This window comes from Dreissena polymorpha, chromosome 11 (assembly GCF_020536995.1).
Source record: "Dreissena polymorpha isolate Duluth1 chromosome 11, UMN_Dpol_1.0, whole genome shotgun sequence".
Classification (NCBI taxonomy): domain Eukaryota; kingdom Metazoa; phylum Mollusca; class Bivalvia; order Myida; family Dreissenidae; genus Dreissena; species Dreissena polymorpha.
This window is the reverse complement of record NC_068365.1, coordinates 15,718,619-15,731,273: the sequence shown is the minus strand read 5'-3', so window position 1 is coordinate 15,731,273 and position 12,655 is coordinate 15,718,619. Positions and strand designations below refer to the sequence as shown.

General features: G+C 35.5%; 1 protein-coding gene across 4 annotated transcripts in view; it reads right to left on the bottom strand.

Annotated features, from left to right (window-relative positions):
• The window catches only part of LOC127850191 (FAD-dependent oxidoreductase domain-containing protein 2-like), a 107,000-nt gene that overhangs the window by 49,927 nt on the left and 44,418 nt on the right, over nt 1–12,655 (bottom strand). For all 4 annotated transcript variants that reach the window (XM_052383027.1, XM_052383024.1, XM_052383025.1 and 1 more), the window contains one exon: nt 1,503–1,833. In XM_052383027.1, the coding sequence (XP_052238987.1) occupies nt 1,503–1,833 (331 nt within the window). The remainder of the gene's footprint in view (nt 1–1,502; nt 1,834–12,655) is intronic.

Below are 12,655 nucleotides of genomic sequence, written 5' to 3'. Positions count from 1 at the left end.
GAAAGAGTGATACAATGTAGCAAAAATTGGGAAACATAAGTGAACACAGTGCAAAAGTATCTGAAATGGAACCAATGGCTGATCAGTTTAGCCGGTAATTTATTAAAGACTTACATTTCCAAATATAACATAAACCATGTTGCTTCATTCAGCTTGCTTCCGTTTCAAATTCCTGTGCACACAATATTCTTCCTTTGTAAAAACAGCAATGCAATGTAAATGTTTGTGTTCTTGATATCATCTTAAACTGTTTTTGAAATAAGATGTCTTTAAAACTTTCTCAAACTGTTCTTTTAATTCTTCCAAAAACAATTAAAGTTATTGCATATTTTATGTAAATGAACATTAAACACCATGGGAACACTAAAATAAAAATAAAAGTAACATTGCCAATCATGGTCCATGTTTTTTGTGACCATGTCCAACCATGGTCTGTCTTTTGTGACACTGCCTACCATGGTTAACTGTGGTCACCATTGCCGACCATGGTCTATGTTTTTCGGGACCATAGCCAACCATGGTCTACCATGGTCATCGTTTCGCCTGGGTTCTGTGCCCTCAACATAAATCCTAGTGTCTATTTTTGCAATTATGTTAAAATACATTTTATTATTGCATGCACCTGTGACCTTGACCATAAAATTTGAACTAATGATCTGCAAATTAATTAAAGTCATCATTCACTAAGTGGTATAATTTTTTATTTCAGTCTCCGTCTGAAAAAAAGCTGGCAGTCCACACAGGCTAATCAGGGATGACACACAGGCTAATCAGGGATGACACACAGGCTAATCAGGGATGACACACATGCTAATCAGGGATGACACACAGGCTAATCAGGGATGACGCTCAGTCCACACACACACAGGCTAATCAGGGATGACACTCAGTCCACACACACACACAGGCTAATCAGGGATGACACTTTGCACCTAATAAGGATGTTTGCTAACAAGAAACAATGAAAATACTATAAAAGCAGAAAGTATCGTCCCTGATTAGCTTGTTCAGACAGCACAGGCTAAAATGGGATAACACTTAACACTAATGCATTAAGCTTCAAAGCAAGGCTATTTTTTAAACTGTGCTACACACAAAACAATAGTATTATCAACACCAAAATGGTGTGAAATTATTCAATATCATTTCCTGGGATAATTTCATATAAATTGATATAAGCAGATTTTATTTTTATAAAAATGTTAATGAGAGTTTTATGTTGATAAAAATTCAGATGTAAAGAAAGTGCTGAAAAGGTAAATTTCTGACAATAATACATTGGTCATTATTTTACTGTTTATCAAAATAATGCCCACACATTTTTCATTCAGTTTTGTGAATAATGATTGAACCTATAAAGACACCATGGACTTAAAGGCCAGGATTTCAGAAAAGTCTACTTTATCCAAACAGTATCTGTGGGTATATAGTGCTTTTCAATCCCACTATTGTAATAACATTTTTTAACAGCAGTTTAACAAAAATACTGTAGTGTTACCTACCCACATCTGTAGGGTGTGTTATTCTGGTCCACCATGGTGAAGATGTGACCATCAGGAGCCATGTCACAAACCTCCTTCTGAATGTTACGGATCTCTGTATTTAACTGGACTTTCAGCCCAAACGTCTTCTGAAAGTCATCGAAGTACTTTACGATCTCGTCAGCATGCGGGAACATCTTATTGGAATACTTGGTAAAGAGAAGGTCTTCATTGTCGCTAAGAAGGCTGTTCCAATCGTGACGGAGGTTGAACTCCTTGTTGGTTTTGCCTGTCCAGCGTTTGTTAATACTGATCAGCTTTCGGTGGCGTGGATATTTGACAAAGAAATTCCCTGAAAAAAAATACATAGTCATTTGAGCCTTGTTCTGAGAAAACTGGGCTAAATGCATGTGGGTAGTGTCATCCCAGATAAGCCTGTGTAGTCCGCTTTTATGACTTTTATTGTTGAAATGAAGTCTCTTCTTAGCAAAAATCCAATTTAGGCGGAAAGTGTCGTCCCAGATTAGCCTCACACAGTGCGGACTGCACAGGCTAATCTGGAACGACACTTTAACCACATGCATTATGCCCAGTTTTCTCAGAACACGACTTATTTTAGCCTTGCTATGGTAAAATGGGGCTTACTGCATGTGCACAAAGCAGTGCTCTCGCTGCCATTTGCAATTGTCACCACATGCAAAAGTTTTAGAAAAGTGGCCATAAAATCATTCAATTTGCATAAACATAATCATTTAGATGTGGAGAATGGCTGGTCAACAGAGCAGTCTCTGCAATAAGTTATATCCCTTTTAAAGGTCATGCAAAGTTGAACATTGGACAGCCAGGAAACATAAGACATTTTGAAATTGTTTATCGACGATGCCTTGATAAATTGGCCCATTAAAACAACACTAAGAACAAGAGCTTTGTCACAGACGTGACGTATACCCCCATGTGCCACATTGACACAGACTATTTGGCATGCTATCTGCACAAAACAAGAGAATCTATTTTATGGCGATTTTTAAAAATTATTATGCCATTATCATTTATGGCCATTTTGACCTTTGAACTCTTGAATTCTTTCGCATGACATGCCCTCCAATGACTGTGAACAAAATTAATGTACAGAGTCATTTTAAAATCTCACAATAAATGACATTATAAAGTTATGGCTCGGAAAATATCATTTATGGCCATTTTTGACCTTTGAACTAAAACTGTGACCTTGACCTTGGAGATACCGATGTAATTCTTTTGCGCGATACATCGTCCAATAATGGTTAACAAATGTGCCAAATGATTTTAAAATCTCACAATGAACAACATTATAGTTATGGCTTGGACAAGCTCATTTATGGCCATTTTTGACCTTTAAACTCAAAGTGTGACCTTGACCTTGATGATATCAACGTAATTCTTTTGCGCGACACACCATCAATAATGGTTAACAAATGTGCCAAATGATTTCAAAATCTCGCAATGAATGACATATAGTTATGGCCCGGACAAGCTCATTTATGGCCTTTTTGACCTTTAAACACAAAGTGTGACCTTGACCTTGGAGATATTGATGTAATTCTTTCGTGCAACACACCGTTCAATGATGGTGAACAAATGTGTCAAATGATTTTTAAGTCTCACAATAATCGAAAAGTTATGCCCGGACAAGCATTTGACCTTTGAACTAAAAGTGTGACCTTGACCTTGCAGATATCGACGTAATTCTTGTGCGTGACACACTGTCCAATGATGTTGAACAAATGTACCAAGTCATTTTAAAATCTAACAATAAATGACAAAGTTATGGTCCGGACAAACTTTTGGTTAAAAATGCACTAAATGACCCTGTGACCTATTTTTTGACCAGGCATGACCCATATTCAAATGTGACCTAGACATCTATATACAACTTCTGACAAAGTTTGGTGAAGACCAGATGAAATTGCGGGACAGACAGACAGACCGACTGACAGACCGACAGAAACACCGACAAAGTGACTGACCTATAAAGCCCACATTACTAATGGTAATGGGGGTATATTGAGAAATTAGGATGAGGTAACATGGCTGAAATAAAGGTTTTTCAAGTCACTATCGATAACAAGGGCTGTTTGTAAAACATGCATGCCCCCCAAATGGGCTGTCAGTTGTAGTGGCAGCCATTGTGTGAATACTTTAGAAACCATTTTACTGCTTCATTTCAGTGACCTTGAACTTTGTCCTAGTGACCTGAAAATCAATAGGGGTCATCTGGCAGTCATGATCAATGTACCTATGAAGTTTCCTGATCCTAGGCCTAAGCATTCTTGAGTATCATCTGAAAACCATTTTACTGTTTCGAGTCACTGTGACCTTGACCTCTGACCTAGTGACCTGAAAATCAATAGGAGTCATCTGCCAGTGATGATCAATGTACCTATGAAGTTTCATGATCCTAGGCATAAGCATTCTTGAGTTATCATCCGGAAACCATTTTACTGTTTCGAGTCACTGTGACCTTGACCTTTAACCTAGTGACCTAAAAATCAATAGGGGTCATCTGCCAGTCATAATCAATGTACCTATTAAGTTTCATGATCCTAGGCCTAACCGTTCTTGAGTAATCATCCGGAAACCATTTGGTGGACGGACCGACCGACGGACAGACCAACATGTGCAAAACAATATACCCCCTCTTCTTCGAAGGGGGGCATAAATATGTGGTTAATGTTTACAGGTCAGAATTGGAATGTCTCCTATTAAATGCATTTTTTTAACATGTATTTTTTAATAAAAACAAATTTGTTTAACAAAATATAAATTTGATTCAATGTTAAAGGTTTTAAATTACAAGAAAGTAAAAATATATGGAACATGAATACTGATTTAAACATCATTTTTATTAGCTAATACACCTTTTTTACAGGCAAAAACAAACATCAAAATTTTAAAAGTACAATCATAATCTTCAATCCATAAAAAATAAGAAAAATAAAGGTTTTAATTGCTTATGTCATGTTATAATTGAAATGCATGGAGTTGATATTGTCCACTCGTTTCAGCCTTACTGTGCATGTTTATTGTATCGTGACAACTGAAAATTAAAGCAAGGGCTACTGTTATATTGTTTTTTTATATAATAAAACAAAGAATAAAAGAATGCTTTGATTTAAGAATGTCTTAGAATTTTTTTTAAAGTGGCAAAACAAATATTAAAATCAGGAAAACAGGTGGTGAACAAAAATTGTAACAAAGCAAAAGCCAAAGCGAAGTGTCATCCCAGATAAAGCATTGAAAGTAAATCAGGGAAAACATTTACATATACTCACTAAACTGGATTTTCGCTAAGAGGAGACTGAATCCTTTCAACAAAAGTTATATACAAGGCTATAATGTCAAGCAATATGGTCCCCTACTGACTCCACCATTGTCAGAAACTCCATCATTTTCAGAATTTTTTTTTTAGTTGCCATAGCAACCACAATTTTTGACGTAGGAACAACATGAAATGGCATGCATAATGTCCATATTGCCATCTATCCATGTTGCAAGTTTCATGAAAAAATATTAAGAACTGTAAAAGTTATTGCAGGATCCAAAAAGGTGTGCAGGATCCCCCATTTTCAGCAGTATTTCTAGTCCATTTGTTGCCATAGCAATCAGAATTCTTGATGTAGGAACAAAATGAAAGGACGTGCATCATCTCCATATTGCCATCTGTCCATGTTTCAAGTTTCATGAAAAAATATGAAGAACTTTCAAAAATATCGCAGGATCCAGAAAAGTGTGACAGACTGACGACCGACAGACAGACGGACACACAGAGCGAAAACCATAAGTCCCCTCCGGTGAAACCGGTAGGGGACAACAAGCAGACTGCACAGGCTAATTTGGGACACTTTTCACACATACATTTAGCCATGTTGAGCCCTGTTTTCCCAGAGCGCACATTTAATTAACCTTGATTGAATTTAGGGCCTCCCTGAGGCACTCTCTGAGCCTGTTTCCTCTGTAGAATCAGGACTTAGCATTGTAAGATAAGTTTTTGGGAACAGTCCCAGAGAAGAAATCAAACATGAGACCTCCTTATCATGGCCCGTATTCACCAACCCATTCTTAGACTTAAGAATAAAGAAAATACTTGGAACCAAGAAAAATGCATTCAGTGTTTGAATATATAGATGCCTCCACTGGTAATTATGTAATTAGCAAACTGTTCTACATGAAAAATGTCATAGATAGGGGTGTTTAATAACAAGTTTTACTAAAAAATCAAGCAATAATTGAATATATCAATTTAAGAAAAAAAAGTATTCTTAGACTTAAAGGGGCCTTTTCACAGATTTTCACATGCTTTGAAGTTTGTCATTAAATGCTTTATTTTGATAAATGTAAACATTAAATTTAAAAAGCTCCAGTGAAAAATCAAAAATAAAATTTAAAAAAGGAAAAAAAAAGTAGCCCGCAGCAGGGATTGAACCAGTGACCCCCAGAATTCTGAAGTAAAAACGCATTAGCCAACTGAGCTATCCTGCCAAGCATACATAAGTTGCGTATTTTATAGCTTATATAAGCAATCTATGTAGTTTCACAAATTTAAACGACAATAACAGAACTCTCCAAATTATTCAATCGTTTCGCGTTGCAACGCTTTATAATTTTTAGGTTTTTAAATTGTCAAAAGATGCGTATATTGGCTATATTAGACCATGGCAAATGTTCAGTAAATATCAAATATCAAATATCATAACTAAACCGAAAATTTGCTAATCTGAAACAACTATTTTCAATTTTGTCAATTTACCAAAACGTGAAAAGATGATCCTTTAAGTCTAAGAGTTGTTTGGTGAATACGGGCCCAAATCCACTACCGCACCACATCCTCTCAATTCTGTATTAAATGAGTCCTGTTCTGAGAAAACTGGGCTTAATGCATTTGCGCATAGTGTCGTCCCAGATTAGCCTGTGCAGTCCGCACAGGCTAATCAGGGACGACACTTTCCACCTTAACTTGATTTTCGGTAAGGAAGGATTTCCTTGAAACTAAAAATACCATGAAAGCAGAAAGTGTCATCCCTGATTAGCCTGTGCAGACTGCACAGGCTAATCTGGGACGACACTTTACGCACATGCATTATGCCCAGTTTTCTCAGAACACGACTCAAATCATTAATTCAAGCACTTCCGTTTTCCAAGGGCATCATTTAAGTCAAGTACCTTTAAGGATGTATGTATCCTCCTCCATAAAAATAGGATTGATAATGTCAAGTGTATTGAAGGATATATCCTTTTTAAAAATTGTTTCTTTCAATATGTTCTCATTATTTAAACAAAACAAAATTCATTAGAATATAATGCCTGATCCAATTATGTTAGAATTGTTAATGATGAATTATGAGTCATTATAATCAATTATGGTATAGTTGATAATGAGAAACAATTCATTATTCAACACTGGTCAATAAATGGTAGGCTGTTCAGTCCAACTATTATTTAAAGTTGACTGCAGAGGTGATCAAATTGATTGCATGGCCTATTTTCATGGGTAGTATAAAATATTCAAAATGAGGTCAACAAATAGTAACTGACTGGGTCACATATGGTATTTTCTGATAGCAGGGGCGTAACCATGGGTTATATTTGGATGCTGTTAATCTTGTATTTTCAAATGAGACGCACTCTGAGAACAAAGTGTTCTATGCATGTGCATGAAGTGTCGTACCAGACAAACCTGTGCAGTCTGCACAGGCTAATCAGAGACAATACTTTCCGCCTTAACTGAATTTTTGTCACAAAGAGTCTTCCTTTAAACAAATGATACAATGCAAGTGGAAAGCGTCGTCCCCAATTAGTGTGTGGGACTGCGCAGGCTAATATGGGATGCTACTTTACGCAAATGCATTAAACAGAGCATATCTCAAATAGAGTTAGTCATAGAACAGATAACAATGCTGTTGTGAATTTTCTATTGAATGTAAAATAAATCACACCAATCCAGTAAACCCCTCTTTAATCGATCAATAAGTAACATTCAAAAAGGGAATTTTCCAACATACTTGTTAATGATTTATTTCACATCAAATTTATTTTCCCTATATATATTTAAGACCAAATAATTATAATAAAGCGTTGAAACTGAAGTGGCCATTTGTTCTTTAAATAAACCTCAAAAATTACTGTGAAACCATTATTAATCGTCAGGCATTAATTTTCGTGTATTCCGTCAGGCGACAAATTGACGAAATCAAGATCTTAACAAACAATTATGTCCCATATTTGAACAAATTATACAGACTGAATTACCAAAGGGATGAGGCCCTAAAATCCAACCTTATCCACGCATACATACTCCGTCTGTTTCGCAATCAAGATTAATCCGGTTTTGACACATAAGGGAGTAGATTACACTACACAGTGTACTTAACTGACAGGTGACATTGCTCTGAAACGCGAGTGCAGTACAGCTGTATCGACTGCGTTGACTTCCTTTAGGTAGAATAGTAATGATTAGCGCTAATTGTTAACAACTTTATTACCCATTGTGTGTATTGTACTTTTCAGTGTTGTAGCAAATTATACAGCCTCCACGCAGCGCATCCGGAATTCAGAGACAATGAACGAAATCAAAAGATGATGATGTGTGATCAACACCTGACTTATATACATTCTCGGCATTGATTACAAATTTATGCAGAAAACATAAATTGAAAACGTAACAGGTAAAGAGAAATTAGAAATCATGACGATTAGTTCCATCCGAACGTAGGATATTTGTTTACAAAAATTCACTTATATTTTTGCGCGATTTTCAGGAAATCCCCGGAAAGCACAATTTTTGAATGACTGAGTATGACAAAATAAAACATTGTTTTGTATCCTATTTCATTCAATCTAATTTAAACTCATTCGCCCATTGGTTGTTACAATTAAATCTGAACTGTGCCCTATGAAACCGCTGTCCCATAATGCACTGTTAATTTTACACTTCAGAAAATTATTGTACTTAAAGTGTTCAAATATTTACGATGCAAAACTCTGGAAACTTTATTGAAAATTGACCAAATAGTTTGCTCATTTAACCAATAATCTTCGCATCTTCTCTAATTTGCGCCTATAAAGATAAGATTGTTATTAGTTTGGCGATGATTATAAATAAATAAGACCAATTGGCAATTTGCTTCACTGTTTCAAACACTCGTTAACGGTTTAATATTCGGTCCCACTTATCCGCTAATCTTAATAATGATACACTAAATAGGGCCAATTACTGATCACCTAACATGACTAGCATATGTGACAAACAGGCCCAACCTCCTGCAAGTGACTCGCGAGTGTCCTCCCTCTTTCCCTACTACGATTCATCGCAACTGCGATATATTTCGGGCAAACAAATCGGATATTGCCTGATTAGCATTTATACATATATTCTTTCAAAGTCAGGAATTGGCAAATTTAAGTGCTGACGAAAACGTCATTTTTATAAAAATAGCGAAATTTCGTGCTGGCGAAAATAAATGGTTTCACAGTAGTTGGTACCTTCTTCATATTCCAACATCATAGACATAAAATTCATAATCACCATTCGTTTCATAGGTCAGCTTAGATTCAGATAAATTAATGGACAAACTTTATCTGCAGAATTATAAAAAAGTGTCTTTTTTCAATAGAACATATAAAATATTCTTATAATTATTATTAATTTTTGGGATTTGACCTTAATTCTGCACTCCACTCTAAGGCTCCAAAAGAAGAGCTAGAACAGGTAAAATAATTCTTAAGATTTTAGATCAGGGGCCACACATTATAATTAAAATAACAGTAAAATTCAGCATGGGTTAGGATAAATAAATTCATTTAAAACAAAATAAAAACAACATATACATATAATTAAAATGGTTAATTTAGCAAATTACAAATAGGGCTTTTTGACAACTCAGATATATATATAGACTGTTGATCCATTAGTAAAAGAAGTATAATTAAATAAATAACGACTAAAATACTGAAGCACATGACTTTTTATTACGTATAATTACCACAAATGCAATTCTTTAAACATCCTTGACCAGCTAGAATAATAACAAGGCCAAACACCCAGATGTGGTTACCTGAGAGACTCACAGAAAATGAATTGATCTCATCGGCTTACGTTTGTGTAATAAATTGAGACATGTTCTGAGAAAACTGGGCAAAATGCATGTGCGTAAAATGTCGTCCCACATTAGCCTGCCTCACAGGCTAATCAAGAACGACACTTTACGCACATGCATAATGCCCAGTTTTCTCAGAACACGACACAATTTGACTGCGGATCGAGCTTATTTTACCCCTTAAAACAGTCACATTGACCTAGTTTTTGAGCTCATATGACCCAGCTTCGATCTCTGGCAAAATTTCATTGGGACAAATGTTCTGACCAAGTTTCATGAAGATTGGCCAATAAATGTGGCTAATATAGTGTATAGTGTCAACAAGTTTTCACTAAAGCCATATAAGGACAACTGCCCCCCCCCCTGGCGGCCGTGTTTTTCAACGAACCATAACCATTTTCAAACTCACTCGAGCTATTGTTAGAACAAATGTTCTGATCAAGTTTCATAAAGATAATAAATGTGACTTCTAGAGTGTTAACAAGGTTTTGTAGTAAATAGCCATTTAAGGAAAAATGCCACGCCCCCTTGCGGCCATGTTTTTAACAGATCTCAACCATTTTTGAACTTAGCCCAGATATTATTTGTTCAAATATTCTGACAAAGTTTCATGAGCATTGGACCACAAATGTGACTTCTAGAGTGTTAACAAGGTTTTACCACCATACAGTAAGGCCATATAAGAAAAAACTGCCCCGCCCCATGGCGGCCATGTTTTTCATTTAACTGAAACCATTTTTGAACTCGTCCCAAGATATTATTGGGACACATGTTCTGACAAAGTTTCATGAAGATTGGACTAAAAATGTGACTTGAGTGTTAACAAGGTTTTACTATAGCCATATCAGGAAAACTGCCACACCCCCCTGGCAGCCATGTTTTTCAACCAACCGGAACCATTTTTGAACTCGTCCAAGAAATTATCGAGACACATGTTCTAACCAAGTTTCACGACGATTGGACAATAAATGTGACCTTTAGAGTGTTAACAAGGTAAATGTTGACGACACACAACGCACGACGGACAAGGGGCGATCACAATAGCTCACCATGAGCACGTTGTGCTCAGGTGAGCTAATAAACAAAAAGAAATTTATGTATGAATGTCACAGAACGGGTGAATTGGAGTTCAGTCTACTTGTCTAGAAAAATACATCTAACAAGATTATCATTTGAAAATGAAAAAGACAAACATTGTTTGATTTATATTTTAGTGGATCTGTGTTTAATCAGATTCATGCGTTTATAGTTCAAAGGTGTGAATATTTTCCTCAAACTGAAACTAACACGCCAAATTTATTTCCCCAAATCAGACTTTTTGTGCTATGCTTGCCCTTTCTTGAATCAACCATATGTTAAAAGGCACATTATAAACTTTGACATGTAAAAGGCACATAACTTTGATGAGCAAAAGAAACATCATTTAACAACACAAAAGGCACATAATTTAAGGATGCAAAAGGCAGACAATTTTATACAATATGCATGTGATGCAAAACATAAGAAACATAATTTTAAAATGCATAAGACACTCAAGTACTTATTTACATAAAGACTGCATGTGATTACAAGTGTACATACATTTGTGGATAGAATAATAAAAATGTTTACAAATATATTTGTGTTTGTCTTCCTCATTGTGCATTCTTCAAACTATTAATGATGCCCTAGAAAATCCAAGAGACTAATGTCTGTCTGCAGCTAATACCAATAAATTCACGAGTCAATGGTGTTTGCAAGCAGTTATAAATGACATTAGAAACATTATGAAATAATGTAATAATATCTTTATGAGCTTGGCTTATTCAATTCACTGGCTGCTGGGAAACCATGACTGTTCAAGCATATCAAATGTCATTAGATGGTAAAGAATAATAAAATAATATTTGTATGCAGATGGTTGCCATAACAATGTTTTGCGGAAGTTTTGTGTTGCATAACAAATCATATGAAGATGTGACAGTTATATGGAAGTTATTCTCAGATGAGGAAAATCAAGCAAACTTTGTACATTATCAACAAATCTTCTGCATCCATAAATTCAGCATATTAAGTTACTTTTGTTAAAGTGTGTTTGTTTTTGTGTTGTTGTTTTATTTATAATTTTTTTTTTTTTTTTTTTTTTTTGGGGGGGGGGTGTTCAGATTTTAAGTTATTAAAGCATAGAATATTTCAATATAAAAATAAATTTCACTCATGATCAATAAGTCCTAAATATAATAAAAGATCAAATGAGACATTGAAATAATAATAAAACTTTAATTTACTTATCATACAGGTTGTTGTAGATTGCTAAAAGGTAATTGAGCCATGCTCTGTAAAAAGGGGGTTTAATGCATGTTCGTTAAGTGTCCTCCCAGATTAGTCTATGCAGTCAGCACAGGTTAATCAGGCATTACACTTTCCGCCTAAACTGGATTTTTGCTAAGAAGAGACTTTCTGTCAACAAAAAATTCCATAACAGCGTAGAGTGTCGTCCCTTATTAGCCTATGCGAACTGCACAGGCTAATCTGGGACATCACCTTGTGCACATGCATTAAACCCCTTTTTCACAGAGCACATCCCATTTATTTTGTAACACATAACAACATAACTTTGATTTGGTGTACAAGATTTTATAAGACAGGCTGCAGCTGCATATAAGAGCCTTGATTTGGGAAAGAAGAGCTGAATGCATTTGCATATAAAGTGTCACCCAAGATTAGCCAGTGCAGTTTCCACAGGCTAATCAGGGACACCTCTTTCCGCTTTAATGGAATATTTTGTCTTAGAAGTCTCTCTACACAAAAGTCTAGTCTAGAAAGAAAATTGCATCCCTGTTGACTGCACAGGTTAATCTGGGAAAACATTTTAAGCATATGCATTATAAGGCCCCATTCATCCAGTGTCTAAATTACATGCAACTCTATTTTTTTTTTAATTATAAACAGCAAATTGCATTGGTAGGTTGCTATTAATACATTTTTACATGTTTTCACCACTCAAAGTCCCCACTTTTTTGAAGAAAAAGAAACAAAAATGCTTTTGTTCTCCCCACATTT